Source organism: Polypterus senegalus, chromosome 4 (genome assembly GCF_016835505.1).
Source record: "Polypterus senegalus isolate Bchr_013 chromosome 4, ASM1683550v1, whole genome shotgun sequence".
NCBI classification, from domain to species: domain Eukaryota; kingdom Metazoa; phylum Chordata; class Cladistia; order Polypteriformes; family Polypteridae; genus Polypterus; species Polypterus senegalus.
Window position 1 is genome coordinate 222,832,617 of NC_053157.1, and position 19,878 is coordinate 222,852,494.

General features: G+C 37.3%; 1 protein-coding gene across 2 annotated transcripts in view; it reads right to left on the bottom strand.

Moving 5' to 3' along the window:
• Positions 1-1,438: 1,438 nt before the first annotated feature.
• LOC120528057 overlaps positions 1,439-19,878 on the bottom strand; it is a 29,268-nt gene continuing 10,828 nt past the window's right edge. For both annotated transcript variants that reach the window (XM_039752045.1, XM_039752043.1), the window contains exons 8-10: positions 17,278-17,532; positions 16,863-17,174; positions 1,439-2,264 (exon numbers count right to left, since the gene is read on the bottom strand). In XM_039752045.1, the coding sequence (XP_039607979.1) occupies positions 16,890-17,174; positions 17,278-17,532 (540 nt within the window). In that variant the 3' untranslated portion in view covers positions 1,439-2,264; positions 16,863-16,889. The remainder of the gene's footprint in view (positions 2,265-16,862; positions 17,175-17,277; positions 17,533-19,878) is intronic.

Genomic DNA, 19,878 nt, shown 5'->3' on the forward strand with positions numbered 1-19,878 from the left:
TGTGAAGCCATGTGAAAGCCTCAAGTGTCTGTATGTAGGCCTGTCTCTCTTTTTCTCAATCTGCTTTGTTTCACCATCTTATCTTTGCTTAACTGTTCCAGCTCTGGCGGTTGCCATGTTGGTCATGATTGAACAGCATTTTTAAGTCCAGCCACAAATTTTCCACCAGGTTGAGGTCTGTTAAGTCCGATTTAGCCACTTCAGGACATGAACATTGTTGTTGTCAAGCTATTCCTGTGTAGCTTTGGCTTTATGCTTCTTATTGTTGTCTTGCTGGAAAACAAATCTCCCAAGTGTGCAGGCTTCTTGTGGACTGCATCAGGATTACCCTGTATTTAACTGCACTCACTTTGTCCTGTACCGTCACAAGCGTACCAGGGCCTGCAGACATGCATCACCACAGCCTGATGCTGCCACGACCATGCCTCATTGTAGGGATGATGTGTTTTTGATAACGTGTAGAAAAACATGGTTTTGATTCTGAAGCCAGCTGGAAGCTTTTGGCCATCAGACTACTCATGTGCCTTCTGGCAAACTCTTACCAAGATACCCTGTGCAATTTTTTTTTTTTTTTGCCACTCTTCTATAAATCTGCAAATGCTAAAGAACCCGGACAGCAACTGAGTTACACAATCTCTCTAATCTCAACTACTGTGGCTTGTAACTCCTTTAGAGTTCTCACACGTCATCTTGGTGGCCTCTCTCACAAGTCACCCTCTTACGTGATAACTCAATTTTTGTGGAGAACCAGAGATAAGCAGATTTACAGCTGTGCCACACTCCTTCCATTTCTTAATAACTGATTTAACAGGACACCAAGGGATATTCCGTCTCTTGGATATTTTCTTTCCATCCCCCTGACTGTTGCATTTCATAGTTTTTATTGGAGTGCTCTTTTGTCTTCATTGTGTAGGTTAGACTACCATACTGACTCACCACAAGTTGGTCTTTCCACATACAGTCAGGTGCATTTAGACTGCAGTTAACTGAAACTCCACTGAACTAATTCTGCAAATGGGCTGCAGCAGTGATGCATTAGGAGTATCAAACTAAAGGGACTGAATATTTATGCAATCTATAATTTTGTTTCCTATTTATAATTAATATACAGTACACCACTTTGCAGAGACCTGTTTTCACTTTGACATTAAAGAGTTTTTCTGTTGTCAAAAAAGTCAAATTAAATCTGAGAGTCAACGTTGTCCAAAAAATAAATTGTGAAAACTTCCAAAAGGCAAATATGTTTCAGGGGCTCTGTACAATGCCAACAAGAAACACAGGCAGAAATGTTTTTTTTTTTTTTTTAAATAAGGAACATAATATAATAATTATAAATATAAAATACAACATAAAATACAAAGATACATATATAAATACAAGGTGGTTATCTATGTTACTTACACCAAATTTAGTACAAAAACCTGACACTCTTTCTAAAAAAAGTCCAATTAAAATGCTTGTTCTAAGATTTATTGGACTTTTCCAACATGTGGAATTTATTTCACATTTACTTAAAAGTAATCAAGATAATTACACAAGTCTCAAATTATATATTTGTTTACAAAACATTAAATCACATGTATTTGCCTCTCTGCTTTCAGCACAAAACTCTTTTGAATTAGATTCAAAAATACATTAAGAGGCATCTTACACCATTTTCCATACAGCATAATCCCAGATCCTGGATATCACACTGTATGTTGTTTTAATATTGTCCAGTCAAATTTAAACTGTTTTTAAAGTGCCTCAAGTCATAACACTGGTGTGGCCTACAAATGTGTAACTTTGCGACCAATTAACCGAGTCTTAGTGGATTTTAATGTAACACATGGGAATTTTTGGAATAGATTTTTTTTGGAAAAGTTGTCCTAACACTTGGCTGAATTCATAATACTGATGAACTTACCCTTTGTCTAAATCAAAACAGCTCCACTGTACCAAACTTCCATTACCACCTTTAACAACAGGAATGAGATTTCTTGTCCAAATACCAACATCACTGAAAAAAGGCTGGGTGCTTACATTAGTTTGTTGCTTCAGTAAAGTTTTTATTTTTTTTCTTTGATTGACAGTTCAGGCCTGCAAGTAGTAGATTTGATGACCTAATGATCCAAAGATACAACCAATTTGATCAGTTCATCAACTGAGGCCTACGGCGTCTGTATCTTTCGCCATCTTCCACATTGTATACACAGACACAATATGCTTGCATCCTTCATCAGATACGATGGTCACTGTTGTAGTGATCTTCTTAACAGGTAGCCCTAAAATGAGAAGAGATATGCCGAGTTGTGATGCTCATTTTCTTGTATTAATTACCCTCGTTAAAAAATTTAATATTTATTTACGTTAGGTATTAGACAAGTTCTTTACTTTATCAAAAAGAGCTAAACAGTAAATGGTTTATGCATGTGGCATCTACCTATTCACAGGGAAAACTACAAGCTTTGGAAGGTGAAAACTTATGAACTGAGACTAGTAATAAAAAAGAATTTTCATTGCTGTTGCAAGATTATATTTAGGAACATCAATAAATATGATACCTAAGAAAAATGCATGTCTCTTTAACCCTAATGTCTTCAAATACTGACTCAATGTTGTGTCTTTTTTGACCCAGTTCTGGCACCCCTTTCTAGGTGCACTGGACATCAGATTTTTCACCCTAAAGCTATTTTACACTGACTGACCACCACCTGTAGTAGCACTGATCTGAATTTTTAGGGCAGAAGATATTTACAATGTTTTTATAGGATATGCACAGACGGTAACCTCAGTGGAAAGAAAAATCCACTAAAGTAGATGCATACAATGCATAGACAGTACCTTATTTTAACTTTTACAGAAGCTCGCGAAACTGGGTAAAAATTGACTTGAAGGGCATGGCAGAATTCTAAATGTGTAAGAGCTGTACAGAAATGTGACATTTGGATTTTTTTTTTGCTTTTAGTAGATTTGTTATTTTATTAAACATCCTGAATTCTCTGAGCTGAAAGGAAGGCATTTTCGTGGTTTTCAGTCATTTGCATTTAATGTGTAAAGCACCTATTGCGGTAGCCCATGTCTTTCTGTCTGCCTGCATGAAATAACTCAGCCCCCAGGGGACCAATTGTGTTGAAATATGGCACACTTATTTCAAGGAAATTTGTCAAAGCTGTACAATTTTCATTGAAATATCTCGAACAGATTGTACTCATGTCTTATTGGAAAACACTGGAAAATCTGCAAACTCTACCTCTATATTTTGTCATAAACTACAAAAGAGATTGTTTTCCACCTCTGATAGCAACCACTAAAGTTAATATAAGTTACAGTTAATATAAGTTAATAAAACACCAGCAGACTGGGTGCGCAGGTAGAAATTTACTTGCGGTCACTGGATGTTCGTGTGGGTAGTTGGGCAGTCAATCCAGCATCTACACGTCCAGCTGGATGAAAGTGGACACCTTTCCATCAGCGCATAGTTTCTGCTTTAGGAAGTCTTCCCAGAGGCTAGACCACAAAATGGAATAGAAGTAGCAACCTGCTCTTCTATGTATTGTTAATTGATCGAGCTGCTCAAAAATCCACGTCCATAAAGAGATTCTTTTAACTAAAAGTAGTCTACTTCTCAAAAATGTTGAAAATATCTCATACTTATCATACTTGATGTTTCCTAACCATAAAATGATAAAATACAATCAAGGAAAACAAACACTATCTAGACATAAACAAAGTATCCTGTGGCAGGACTATTTTACTGACAGTATAATTTACCAGGGTGACCACACATCCTGGTGACGGGGACTGTCCCGATAAATAACTAAAGAATGTCAGAATGCCACAATTTTAACAGTCTGCTCATCTAATACAATTTATAAGTGCTGCAAAAACTGCTTTGCCAAAACAAACATTGTCACAATAAATTTACAACACCGTGACAAAACTTCAACATGGAGCCCCACTTGATTAACAACTTGTATTATACTTAAACAGTACTGCAATAAGGAACAACAAACAGACAAAAAAAAAAAAACTTACTTTTTTTTCATGTTTGTTCAGGGTGATAATTTGTAACATTTTCTACCTTTCTTCAAATGTAGTTGATTTAGTGTATTTTTACTGATTTCAAACACAAAAACAGGCCAAATTTGGCCCAAAAACATTGAAAGGATTAAAAAACATTTTTTGAGTAACTCCTGTAAACAGGAAGGCACTGGGAAATGGGAAATTTTGGAACTAGGTGTTGGCAACCCTGGGCATCAGCAGTTGTCTAGGACCAATGTGACCTTGTTTAGAACCTCTTGCTATTAGTTATATTGGAGCAGTGGAGTGGTGTACAATGAGCGTTTGCTGTGAAAGCCTTTTATAAGAATGGTGATAGTGTGAGTGCTGCACAAAGGGAATTCTGGAGTCATTTACCAGTTAGGACGTCATGATCGTGTCCCATCTGTTCATGCGATTACAACATGGATGTGTAAATTCGAAGAAATGGGTTCAGCCTTAAAAAAAAAAGGCGCCACTTCACATACTGCCTGATAATTGATGGCAGCTATTCGCCGATTGTTTGGAAAGCGTATCATTTCACGCAACGGTGACATTCCATGGCCTCCGAGATCCTAGATCACAGGTTTGTGATTTATTTTCTGTGGGGACATCTTAAAAGCCAAGTGTACCGTAAACATGCTGAACTAAAAAGGAGGATTGAAGAGGAAACTGCTGGCATTCCTCTTGACAGGTTACGTCAAGCAATGCAGATTCCACAACAGATTTCCACAGCAGGCTGTCAGAATGTGTACAGAGAAATGGACAACACCTTCATGATGTTTTATTTAAAACATAAAATTAATATTGAATGAATATTCATTACCATCATTAATTGCATATCCTGTACAACACATTTCATCGCTAAATGTGTTTTGTAATGTGTTTATTCATGCATTGAACGTCACAATTTCCTGTTTCCCTGCACCACCCTATACTAAATTTAAAAGTTTCATTTTTTTAGCATTACCTGTCTTTTTTTTTTTTTGAAGATGAAAAAATAAACAACTATCAATATGTTTGATATTCACAAATTCTGTGATATCTGGTCAGTAATTACCATCCATAATGATGCAAATTACAACAATATATTGTTTAAAGCCTCAAGCACTTTCTTCCAACACTTATCCTTGCATGGTTACTTGCTCTTGTGACCCTTTGGAAAGCCTCAGTGCTTCCTTTTTCGATGAGGTATAAGATATGATCAGCTTTTGGTGTAAATGGTATGCTGTGTTAATAATATAGTTTACCAATAAATATAAATAAAGTTCACCAGTGAAGACCTGCCTAAATTTCATGTTAGCCATTGTAAGAAAATAAAAAAAAATAAATAATAGAAATTAACAAGTACAGTATAAATAAAAAATCCAAAATATAATTTTGCACCACTATTTAGGAACATGGTGGAAATTTAAAACAGAAATATTAAATTCCCAACTGTTAAATCATTAAGACAATAGTGATAACATTAAATCTCTGTGCAACTGATTAATATTAATTGCTTACAACATGAAAATTACAAGTACAGCATCTTATTATATCACTTTTGAGGATAACATTATTAATAGATTATAAAGTACTGTTCATTAAAATGTTCCAATGTAATACAATTGCTCTTAAATGGGTATTACCAAATATAATTATTCTATAAACACCTAGTCACTAATATTACTCAAGAACATTGCATGCAGTATAAGTAGAAAAAATGTAAAAGCAGCATTATTAACAGCTACTTAGCTATATTTCAATGTCTTCCTCAAAACTGAACATACACACATACCCTCACTTATCAAGGAAACTGCTTAGTTTACAGGAAGAATTTTAACAACTTAAAGTAAATACTGTATCATTTGAATTCTCTGGTCCACATTTACGTTTTAAGGGATCTTTTTTTTTTGGATATTTTAGAATTTTTTGCTTTGCGCCCTCACTTATCATAAGCTATTGTCTAGGGGAGGAGCAAAAGCTTTAGATTTGTCAAAAATTTCGATCTCCAGTTTGACGGATTGCGATGTTTTAGGGTCCCGTGATACTAAAAACATTGATATCTCTGTGATGGGTGTGTGTCTGGCTGTGTGTCATAGTTTCTTAAGGATGTTCCAGAGCTAAAACGGCTGGACGGAAAAATACCAAATTCAAAACTTAAGCCTGTTATGAGCTGACAATGTGCCAATTAGTTTTTGAGCCAAATTGTGCAAGAGAAATAAGCACTCTAGAGGAACCTTCAAATACTGTAATTCTGCAATTAATTATGAATTTTTATCATCAATTGCTATCATAATGACCCATTTTATAATCAGAAAGATCAGCAACGGAGCAGTAAATAATTACTGAAATGTTATATAATAGTTTGGGTAACTTGGTTCCTAGGGCACAAAACCTATTGACGCTCGTGTCCAAATTTGTTTAGTTAAGTTTTCAAAAAAGAATAAAATAAAATTAGGCATTTTTGTTTGTTGTCAAAACTGGAATGTAAAACTGCAAGAGTTCGATCACACTGGAGAAGTTGTCCCTGGTAACACTGATCATTCTGGGTTCCTATTTTTTGCCTTTCAAATGCCAAATTAATCAGTATTAACTAATCTATGCCATGACTTTCACATCATCACAGTACACTGGAGGTTTATCTTCAGAAAAATCAACAGAGATTTGTGATATTATATAACTATTTCTTTAGCTTAAACAGACACCACATTAAAAGATTGTTAATACATTTTTTCTGCTTCTTGTCATGAGTACTGTTTTTCAACAATTACATTTCAAACAAAAAGATATTTGAGATTTACAACAACTTTTGCAACTTTTGAACACTCATGCTATATGATCACGGGTGTACAGTTTCAGACATCAGTCAAAACTTGATGTTAGCAATGGTAAAAAGCTAGTGATCTCTGAACATGAACTACAGTAATTGGTCTTCTTTTTAGGTTGAGGTTCCTACAAAGTTGTGCTCTCTGAATTTCAATGACAGAAATATGGGGACAACTGTGACAAACACAACCATACCATTTTTCTCAGACAAATAAGACTACTGATGCTTGTTTTAAGTATTTTCAGATACTGATACCATCGTAGTAAGGCTACAAGATAAACAAATTCTATGTCCATTAACTGTCAACTTCACTGTTAACATCAAATATAAGACTCATAACTGGAATAAAATAATTCAAAATTAAACAAGAAACTCAAAGAAGGTTACGTTATATAGAATAGATTACAACACCATTTTTAAAATAGCTCAAATTTCACAGAAAAAAGCAAAAAAAAAATCACATGCAATTAATGCACGTAAACCAAACCAACAGTGTTTTAAAGTTCTTCAACATGGAATGTAATACAATGCAGTGTTAACAGAAATATGACTAAACAAACATTTTTCTTACGTTTTTCCCTTTTTGTGATGGCTAGCTCAGTGCACGTGTACGGGTCAAAAAACTCGTTTGGGAAAGTAAATGGCATATTCCTTTTGATGAACAGAAGAATCTCTGTATGTTCAGCTGTAAGCTTGTTCCTGGTTTCATTAACAATATCTGACAGTCAACTAAATAATCTATTAATCTGTGCACTACTACATGGGGCTGAAAGGTATTTCCTTGCCATCTGAGACAAAGTGAGGAACCGCACATTAACTGACCAGTAGTTAAGTGGTCTGTCTGTATGAGAAGCTGTGGTATGTCCCATGTATGTTTCCAGCTGTATGGCAGCAGCTTATGGGACACAGCTCACTGATGCCGCTACATGTTCATTTACAATCTCATTAAACTTATGCTTCAAATTGCCACTCGGCTGGTCGTTCTAAGGACTACTGGCAGGCAATGTTGCGTAATCCTGTTCAGCTGCTTCCGGGCCACACAATTTCTGCAGCTCTATCGACGTCATCTCTTTAGCCTCCTTGGCTGTATAGATATTTGAAAAAAACTGACTCCTATCTACAACAGGAAAACTTTTTTCTTGATTATATGTCAGTTTTATGTCCAATCAATAGACAATTTTTGAAACTTAGACATTTTACGCAATTGAAGAGATTGTTCCAAAAGGCTTTTTTTTTAAATTAGCCACCCTAGATAAGCAATTAATAATAAATTCTTCAAACTTATTTACATATAGTCATGTTCAGGACACAAATTAATGAAAATCTATTGCTAACACATGCAGTTTCAAATGAATATGTATCTATCGGAGTTACAATGAAATATATTCCATTGAACAAATTTTTAATAGTGAGTATATGGAACATTAAAATAATGAATTGGGATAGAAAAATGTCATCGCACTTGGACAAAAACAAAAATAGCACTGATCCAGTAAACTAATTTGAATGCAGAGTCATCAATATTGATGTGGACAACTATAACCAATAAAACAAACTTATGTTCAGTACTTGTTTGCAGTGTTATACTCTACACCAATAATACTTCACACTATGAAACAATAATGAAGCATGGAATCGATTCTACTCTGTCGTGTTCTGTCTCATATCAGATACACTGGATACTGTTTTGAAAAATAAAACACACTTCACATCTATAAAACGCACATTTTCTTGTAATATGATGTTAAAATGTGAATGTTATGAAGTGACCCTTAAGCATTTCATTGATTAAAATACAAAATGACAACTGGTCATTTATCATGGCCTAAACAAAGTACAAAAAGCCTAGAAGGTAAAAAATGTTTCCAAATTAAAAAAAATAAGTATATATATAAATAGTGAAATATATATTCTGTTAATTTTAAAGCAAGCCATGTTAGCATTTATCATTTAGTTTCCCCATTAAAAACTGTCCACTCACATATAAGAACAACGCAGCTTCACCAAGCGTAAAGGTGAAAGTCTGGCATCATCCTGCCAATCACCTGTCCTTCAAAGAAACAACACGGCCTACAGGGCTCGCCAACGCTACACCGTCCAGATCTAAACGCTAGCGTGGTGTTAAGTGCCCAAAAAAAGTCGAACTGCATTCTTGTACCATTGCTCACGTACTAAAGTGTCAGCAGGTATTTTTTGTGCCATTATGCATGTAATTTGTGAGCATGCCCTTGATGATCAAACAGAGAAAGCTCTACAGTATACTTGACTTTATGCTATAGGAAGTAAATAAAGTAAAACTAGTAAAACTAAAAAAAAAGACGCTAACTTTGACAAGTACTATAAATTTACAGAGGCTATGACAGACACAAATCAAATGTATGCTTTTATTCTATAATAGTAAAATAAGAACAGCTCACTACTCAAAACGTTTATTTTGGGAGACAATAAGATTCAAACCCAGAACCTTCCGAATTGGAGTCAGCAGCTCTAACCAGTATACTACTCGAGAAGTCAGGAGAACATGCAACACTAACCTGCTTTCTTTTTCTTCGGTTATAGTCTTGGAAAAAAGCACATTTGTTCTGTAATATTTGTACCTTTTATGAAAGTGTTTCTTTCACATTTGAAAACCAGGCTTCACACATTACACACTTCATGTCTACATTTTGTCAATTACTAGCAAAATACAGTAATCCCTCCTCGATCGCAGGGGTTGCGTTCCAGAACCCCCCGTGATAGATGAAAATCCGCGAAGTAGAAACCATATGTTTGTATGGTTATTTTTATATATTTTAAGCCCTTATAAACTCTCCCATACTGTTAACATTATTAGAGCCCTCTAGACATGAAATAACACCATTTAGTCAAAAGTTTAAACTGTGCTCCATGACAAGACAGAGATGACAGTTCTTTCTCACAATTAAAAGAATGCAAACATATCTTCTCTTCAAAGGAGCGCCGTCAGGAGCAGAGAATGTCAGAGAGAGACAGCGAGATAAAAGCAAACAATCAAAAAATCAATACGTGCTTTTAAGTATGCCGAAGCACCGCGATAAAGTGGCATTTTGTAGAGGAGCGTCCGTATCCTCTAGGCAAACAGCCCCTCTGCTCACACCCCCTCCGTCAGGCGCAGAGAATTTCGGAGAGGGTAAGAGAGAGAAAAAAGCAAACAATCAAGCAGCGCGCGGGAAGCATATCTTATATCATTGAGGAGTTTTAGTTAATATGTAATACATGCTCTGATTGGGTAGCTTCTAAGCCATCCACCAATAGGGTCCCTTGTATGAAATCAACTGGGCAAACAAACTGAGGAAGCATGTAACATAAATTAAATGACCCATTGTCCACAGAAATCCGCGAACCAGCAAAAAATCTGTGATATATATTTAGATATGCTTACATTTAAAATCTGTGATAGAGTGAAGCCGCGAAAGTTGAAGCGCAATATAGCGAGGGATTACTGTACCCGCGCTTCGCAGCAGAGAAGTAGTGTGTTAAAGAAGTTATGAAAAAGAAAAGGAAACATTTTAAAAATAACATGATTGTCAATGTAATTGTTTTGTGACTGTTATGAGTGTTGCTGCCATCAAGGATTTGATTATCATTATTTCTTTCAATCAGGTTCGTATTTGGAGGACGTGTTGTGTTCCAGTTACATTCCGTGTTTGTCAACCGTTGTAAAGATAACAGGTTTCATTCATCGAAGTGTTGACCCATGAATCTAAGATGTTTAACAGGCACTCTCAGTATTAAGTTGTGGATTTGCCTGCGAATATTTAGCGACAGCGTGTATGAACTTGTGGAATCTCTTGCAAGTATTTAGCGACAGCGTCTTGTAAAGATTGTCACATTTTTTTATTGTGTGCTTTTAACTGTTTCTGCCGTGTGTTTCCTTTTAGAGATTATGTCTCAGTAATTAACTGTCTGTGGGATCTCTCTTTAAGAAGAATTGGGGGCCACTGCCATGCTTCAGTGTGGGGACTGTATTGGACAAGTGATGAGCAGTGCCTGGTTGTCTCCACACATACCGCTTAGAATTAAGGCCACAAAGTTCTCTCTTGGTCTCATCAGACCAGAGAATCTTATTTCTCACCATCTCAGAGAATCTTATTTCTCACCATCTCAGAGAATCTTATTTCTCACCATCTCAGAGTCCTTCAGGTGTCTTTTAGCAAACTCCAAGATAGACCTTTTTGGCCTTAATTCTAAGCGGTATGTGTGGAGACAACCAGGCACCAGACTGTCCAATACAGTCCCCACAGTGAAGCATGGCGGTGGCAGCATCATGCTGTGGGGGTGTTTTTCAGCTGCAGGGACAGGATGACTGGTTGTAATCGAGGGAAAGATGAATGCGGCCAAGTACAGGGATATCCTGGACAAAAACCTTCTCCAGAGTGCTAAGGACCTCAGACTGGGCCGAAGGTTTACCTTCCAACAAGACAATGACCCTAAGCACACAGCTAAAATAACGAAGGAGTGGCTTCACAACAACTCTGTGACTGTTCTTGAATGGCCCAGCCAGAGCTCTGACTTAAACCCAATTGAGCACCTCTGGAGAGACCTAAAAATGGCTGTCCACCAACGTTTACCATCCAACCTGACAGAACTGGGGCCTCATGTATAAACGGTGCGTACGCACAGAAATGTTGCGTAAGAACTTTCCCACGTTCAAATCGCGATGTATAAAACCTACATTTGGCGTAAATCCACACACTTTTCCACGGTACCTCATACCGTGTCGTACGCAAATTCTCCGCTCGGTTTTGCGGAATGGCGGCACCCAGCATCAAAGCAATGGTACTGGTCTTGTGTGATTACTCCTTATTTTCATGACGCGGCTTTATAAATACACCGAAACTAACCGCATATTGTTAATTAGTGTAATGCATCTGATTGTAATTAACTTGTAACTCTCCTCCTCCTCCTCGGATCATCTTTTTCAATATTTCTCTCACTGCACCACTCAGAGTATTTATATCACTGTATCTGAGTGTGAATCGCAGCAGCTGATCGGAAAGGGAATTATCGGTATACAGCTTCAAGGACACGCTGTCTCAGCCACTGCAAAATGTTTTAAAGCCTTTCCTGTACGGACCTCGCGGTTCAGAAACAGAAACGATATCATTTATAAGGTGAAATTCAGCAAAATATGTTTATTAAATTATACAGATAAAACTTTAACTTCATTTAAATAATCTATATTCTTCACTGGGAGTGTCATTAAGGATAGAATAATTAAACATGTACTACGAAGACATTTCAATGTTCTTTAAACGTTTTGAAGAATCGGCGCTAAGCTTACAGATGGCTTAACGTCTATTACAGAGCTGATTGTATGGCAATCGGTTACTTGGGTAAAGAAAAGCACTGACTGCAGTGACGGCTACGCCAATATATATAGCGACAAATTTCGGCAAAAGTTAAATGCTTGTGTCATGAGCACGAGGCGGCTATGCAACCATCCACTGTGCATAAGCTACCTTACTGACGGGCAGGCGAAGGAACCACCGATTCTTCCTCTGCCCTGTGCCACGACAAGCCTAGAGCCGCCCCTGATTGTACTGCTGCAATAAATTATTTCATCGAAGTGAAACACATGTTTAATAACGTGCTTTAACTCCTATCATCATGAAAATGATATCACGTATACATCTCAGTATTTTAGTTATTCAGAGAGCTGTAATATCACGAATGTAATTGATTCTGTGTCCAGTTGGAGGAAGAGAGCCAGTTTAAAAAGCAAGTAGTGATTCACACACATAGAGCACATAGAAGATCAAATACAAAACAAAGCATTTAACGTGCTACTTTAATTACGATGTGATTTGAGAAACTGGTTAATTAAACGATTTTAAGATGAAGTTTATGATGTTCTACTTTAATGACAAAATAAACTACGCGATTAAAGTGGAAATGTCGAGATTGAAGTTGACATTTCGTGCTTTTTCCTCACTGTGTGCCTTTTTTCTCTGTACCCTAATAAGCTTTCATATGACACTCAGACAGTGGGCTTACAACTCGGCTTTTCACGGCGACTTTGATATGTGACTTCATTTTTATTTCCGGCACTGTGCGATTTGTGAATGTGAGCTTTCAAGTTTCTCCAACACGCTATGTCACTCGATCAGCTTCCTTTTGTTGATTATACCACGGTTTATTTGAACAAATAGTATGTTTTTCCTTTGCCTCCACTTGGTATTCGCTGAAATTCTTATATTTTCCCCGTGCTTTTCCCATTGTCTTTTCACAGAAGGCTGCGCTTAAGGGCGATTTATATTGATTTGCATATTCAAATAGGCGTAATTCTGGGAGGATTTGGGGCGTTACATAATGCGCGTGCACGAGCGTTAGTTTTCACGCTGGTCGGGATTTATGTAGCGGAACAAAGTGAAAGTTGGAGTACGCACAGCTTCCTGCATCTGGATTTTTCTGTGCGTAAGCACATTTCGGCTTTTGTGCTTACGCCATGTTATAGTGCGAGTTCTACGCACTGCGTTATACATGAGGCCCCTGGAGAGGATCTGCAAGGAAGAATGGCAGAGGATCCCCAAATCCAGGTGTGAAAAACTTGTTGCATCTTTCCCAAGAAGACTCATAGCTGTATTAGCTCAAAAGGGTGCTTCTACTAAATAATGAGCAAAGGGTCTGAATACTTAGGACCATGTGATATTTCAGTTTTTCTTTAATACATTTGCAACAATTTCAAAAATTCTTTTTTTCTGTCAAAATGGGGTGCTGTGTGTACATAAATGAGGGAAAAAATTAATTTAAATGATTTTAGCAAATGGCTGCAATATAACAAAGAGTGAAAAATTGAAGGGGGTCTGAATACTTTCCGTGCCCACTGTATATCTATTTAAATCTATATCTCGATCTATATCTATATACAGTATGTATCTGTATATATATCTGTTTATCTATCTATCTACAGTGCATCCGGAAAGTATTAACAGCACATCACTTTTTCCACATTTTGTTATGTTACAGCCTTATTCCAAAATGGATTAAATTCATTTTTTTCCTCTGAATTCTCCACACAACACCCCATAATGACAATATATAGCTGTAATATAGGTTAAGTACATGTGAATATATTTGCGCCATTTATAAATAAGATATTCTTTCCATTTCTTTACCTTGCTGTCTTTCTTTCCTGCTTTCTTGCATTCTTTCGTTTTCACAGAGTCTCTATGAAGTTGTGGATTTGCCTGCGAGTATTTAGTGACAGCATGTCTATTAACTTGTGGATTTTACTGCGAGTATTTAAATCGACAGCGTCACGAAGTTGTTTCCGTCTAGCTCCATCAGAAAATGTACCACGACGTCTGATACGCCTCCTTTTTACTGTTTTCTAACAGCCTGGATTGCTGCTGACAGATGGCCTTATATGGGCAGGCAGTCAATTACGTGGGAGGCGTGGGGATGGAGGACGCAATATAGGCAGGCAGCCAACTAAGTGGGAGGCGTGGTCATGGGGGACGCAACTCCGCCTCACACGGCGACCGAGCTGCAGGCTATGGCCGTATATATGTAAGTAAGTAGGATTCAGTTATGACCGTTACGCACAGAATTTCGAAATGAAACCTGCTTAACTTTTGTAAGTAAGCTGCAAGGAACAAGCCTGCTAAATTTCAACCTTCTACCTACTTGGGAAGTTGGAGAATTAGTGATGAGTGAGTGAGTCACTGAGGGCTTTGCCTTATTAGTATAGATTACTAAAACATGAAAAAACGTTTGTTTTAACGATGTGTTTACTGTGCATAGATCGTTGCAGACACGGAACACACATGAAATGCAAGTGTGCCAAATAACGATATAGTATTTATAAAAGGTGTGATTTTGCTGGACTTCTCACTCTATACAACTAACACGCAGGTAAACAGACTTGAGCGGAGAAAACTGTGCGTAGTGGGGGATGTGATAGCAGGCTGCTTACTGTTTGCTGCTTAACACATTTAAAGGACAAAAGACGGTGACGGAAAGGTGCAAAGCATTTTAAGGTGGGATGGATCTATGAGTTTTTTCGTAGGCTCTCGTAATTCTAGTATTAAATGGCGATACCTTGGATCGAGTGGGATGGCAAAGCAGAAGTACGCTATGTCAGAATGCTTAAAAATGCCCAACAAATTTTTATACCCAACTGTCACAGTATCTGCAACACTTTGCAACTGCTAGCCTTGGGACTCTAGCATCATCAATGCCTTTTATCATATTTTTGGCATTGTTATGGACCATGTGCACATAACTTTTCAGAATGGCCCAAGTCTCAAGCATTTACTGAAACACATCTGCTATTGCGTGAACTGCGATGGGTACCTTGAAACTCCTTTGCATGCAACATTACCCGCTAAAGAACAAAATTCTCATCTATCCACTGTGCAGTTAAGGTGATGATAGACATTGGATGTATACTACTGCCCCAAATGTCAGTGGCCAAGCTGACAGCCGCTTTCCAATCTTGTGCCTCCTTGGTAAGATGATCTCTGTAACATGGGCACGATTTGGAATTTGGTACTTGGGTTCTAATACATTTAGAAGGAGCTGAAATCCCAGGTTATTATCAACTGACAGTGGTTGGTTGACTGTCAAGAACAATATATTGGGTAAGCGCTTCTGTCATTTTTCGCTGCCCGCAAGTTTTCATGTGACATTTTTTCTCTACTTGTCTGCCGCAAGGTTGGCTGATGCTGTGCACCACCAAAGGCAATTTCACCGTGCTAATTCTTGGGTTTACTTTCACAGTCTACCAGGGTTTAATTATAAGAAAACTTCCACATCGCAGACATGTGTTACATATTAATAGTATTTGTTATAGGCACAATGCATTTTTCCAAATAGGAGTACAAGTACATGAGAACTGTATCAGACCAAAGTGGTTTAGATGAAAAGCATCAGCTACGTAAATAAAAGTTAATGGGAAGTTTTCCTGGATTGACCACCACAAATTTTTAAATAATGTTTGTTGCTGTTTAGTCACTATGAAGAAAGGGCAGCCAAGACTATTACCTCCCCAAATTTTTAAACAAGCATTACTATTTCTAAAAATCATCATAAAACTATTGATTCAATTATTTTAATTCCTTTAGCTTTTAAATTAGTGGTGGAGGATGGGATATAAAAAATACAATTTTCTAAAATCAGGATAACCTCCTTGGTGTTTTACCCTCAGTCAGCAAATACAGTGCTAAAAGTGTTAGTCCTGAGCATCGCAATTGTACAGATGCTTCTCACACAAGTGCTATGCCAGAGGATTACTTGGGCTGTAAAAGTGCCAACAGTGTTAGTGCCAAGCATTGCTTGGTAAACTATATAGGCGATTCTTAAGCGATATGCCCAAGTGTTACCTGGGCAATGATGCGAACATATCTTCTCCTAGTCTCATAATGGCATCTTGTAAGAAACGTTTTTCAGCAGCCCAGGTATTGCATGCTCTTGACAGTGATACGAGCAGTGATGACAAAGTGAATCTGTCTTCAGGAAGTCAAACTGAAACCGATAGTGAAATCGAAAGTGATTCCTATGACTCCAAAAGTGATGCTCTTGTCAATCATATATGTGCGGACCAGTCTGGAAAGAAAAACTACATGGATTCACGCTACTATTGTATCAAATGTGACGATGTATTGTACATTTCACTGATCACCAAAAGGAATAAAGCTAATGACAGTTCTTTTCAGCATTTTATAAAAGATTACTGTATTGTTTTTGTTTTGTACAATTAAAACAATGAAAAACTGAAAGGATCACCATTCAAAAGAGAACTTTTCCCAAGGTTGCAGACCTTAATTGGCTTGTTAGGACTATGGGTTAATAATAATAATACATTTATATAGCACTTTTCCCACGCTCACATCTTCTGCTCACTTAATTATTCACAGTAACAGACATTTTAAGCAAGGGTTCCAAACATTTGCATGCCACTGTACAGTACATATTATACCTGTGCAAAAGTGAAAAAAAATATAAAACTTAAAAATATTCCAGAAACAAATAATTAAGCTCTTTTCAAGTGGACAGTAAATTAACTTACTTCTTTTAGATGGACTGGCCAAATACGCTATTGGTTCTCCCTCCTTATCTCTGTAGAAATACAATCCTCCTCTGTGTTTACGTTTCCCCGATCCATTGATTTATGCATAATGGTGGAGCAGCATCTCTTCTCTGTGTACCTAATATTAATAGTCTCATTCAGAACTGGAAAGTAGTCCTCCTCAATATTTTCTTCCTGTAAAATGTGCCCAGTCGTGTGTTCTTGTAAAAGATCACAGTCCTCCAATTTAATTACAGGATCATGAAGACAAGGTTCTTCTGGAAAGGAATGGGCTGGAGATTCACTAAGTACCTGTTTAATGAGTACATAATGAAGTTTACAAACACAACGTTTAATAAATTTGTCCAGACTGACAAATACATTATTTAATGACATCTTGGGGAGGATCACACACCTCTTCTTTAATGGAGATAAGTGACTGTTCAAACACTTCCTCCTTAACTTCGACACATTTTTGCTCCTCACAATCCTCTACAGTTGGATCCGAGTCAAGGTTAGCATCATCCTCCTCATCCTTACCAGTGTGGTAGGCACTGTCTTCAAACATTGGCTCCCCTTCACTACTGCCCATTTCTGAAAGCCTGTGTGGAGACTCAGATGGCTCCTGTTTAATGTCAAGCCACTGCATTTCAGGAAGTGTGCCCTGTAACTGTGCAAAAATAACAATTATTACACAGTAGTACAGAGATGCAGAACCCTTAAATAATCCCTCATAATACTGCTTTAAATGTAAAAAAACAAAAATCCTGTCTATCATAAAGGGATAGTTGTACATGTTCCTTGGAAAGCTGTTCTTTATGTTATAAAAATAATTAGGATCAAACCTAACAAATTAAGATGAATTTGTACATGTCCAGAATGCAAATTCGGAACCTCTCTACTGTACAGTGTCCACATATTTGTACAGTGTAAGAGAACAGATTATGTTTCATTCTGAAATGTTTGCCCTTGGGGAAACTTTATTTACTGGCCATATCTGCGCTTGGCCCCAGGAGACATTTTGGCTCTTGGCACCAGTATGTAAATTTTCTCCTAGTTGCGAGTTTGTGCAGTGAAATTTTGGTTTGTAGACAAAAGTTTTCGCTTTGCAAAATTTATTTAGTAACCGCACCTGCACTTTATTCCACCCATGCTAGTGAGGAAAATATTCAGGTATCCATAGTTTAAATGTGTGTTTTTTTTTTTTTTAAGAGACTGAAGGAGTCTCCACTCCAGCACATACAAAAAATGAATTTTTTATTAAATATTGATGTGCATAACCCTTCATTTCCAAAATGTGCCTATAGTGCTGCATACTTTCCAACAAAAATGACTTATATATTAGGTGAAATACCTTTCCACAGCATTATTGTACTGTAACAATGGTACAAGTAATAGAAAATGGGTTTCACGGTAAAATACTTGGCTTAGTATTTGTGGGGAAGGAACCTTGCAGTCTAGGAAGACCTCCTTGTACTGCCTTTCCTGCTAAAGACTGAAAGAAATTAGCTCCAGTGGTTTTGAGCATCTAATAAAGATATCGCTAGAAGATTATTATGTAGATTGCACTAAAAGGCAACCCTAGCCTATGAGAACTTGGAAATCCTCAAGAGATGATGGAATTACTTGAAGAGTAAAGAGAAATCTGGTCTATCCTGGTTGGTTATGCGACACTGTCTACTAAAAATCACACAATCTTTTTAGATGTTTTTAGATGTAGAGTATTTATTTATGTTACTTACTCCAAAGTAATATGAAGTGATGGCTGAGAAAAAAAAAATATTTTCATGTTTTCATGGAAAATGGAGATAAACTTTCTGATAGAGTAGGTGTAAATGATGACCAATGCAGGACCAGCTCAAACAATAAGCAAACATCCATGAAAAAAAATCTCATGTTACTTGTGGAGCATATACCACACCTTGAGAACAGGCAAACTGCATGAGGTTTTTCTAAAATGTTTTTAAATAAATATTTCCAGAAAAATCAGAGGAGTGCACACACATGGGGCTGAGGCTTATGAATTACATACTGGATTTTTGACCAAAGCATAAAAGACAGGCCTAGCCAGGATCAGTTCAAGGGCATGAGTCCTAGACAAGACAGGGGAATTGGCCCCTAAACTAGAGCTTCTCAATGGTCCAAGGTGTGTAGCAGAGAAGCACAAGATCACCAAAAAAGGTGATTGCACAGAAAGCTAGTGTCTCAAGACAACAAATACATCCAACGACCACATCACATCAGAGATTGACTGTCATACAGTACATGAATAAAATTTAAACATCTTTTACTGCTTGTTGTGGTGCACCAGCTTGTCCCATAAGAATAATTTAGACCCAGAAGAAATCAACTTTGACAGATTGCAGCTACAGCAAGCTGGAGTGACTTAGCATATTAAGACAATAGATGAAAGTTTGGGACATTAAAGTCTATCCAGCAGGACCACCTGAAAATAGGGTCACTGTGGGACTCTTTCATGGTAAAATTACCATCCACCACACAGCTTGAACGCTGTACCAAGTGAACTCTATTTCTTTAATCCTTTAAAGAATTTGTTTGACAAGGACTTTGATGAACGAAAATCCACCCAAAGCTATCAAACATACCTGGTTGAGTGCTCGTAATGTGCAAACCAGATGACGGATAACATTTCCTTGAGGTTGGCAGTCGTCCCCAAGTGCTTCAACCACCACCATCAAACCCATGCCGAAAGAGTCTCCTATCTCTTGCCTCAATTACTATCACCCTACCAGTCATTGAAATGTCATCAAAAAGTGATCTGAGAGGCTAGTCTTGGGCCACACGAAAGCCAGACTTGACCCTCTCTCCAGAATGTGCATTGCCTGAACTATTCCACCAAAGCTGCCATATCATCTAATCTGGCTTTGTCCCATCTTGACAAGAGAGACACTTATGTTAGAAAGCTTATCATAGACTTCAGTTCAGCTTTCAACACCATCATCTCCCAGAAAACCTATAAAGAAGCAGTGTCTGACAGGCTAAAACACCTCCCCAT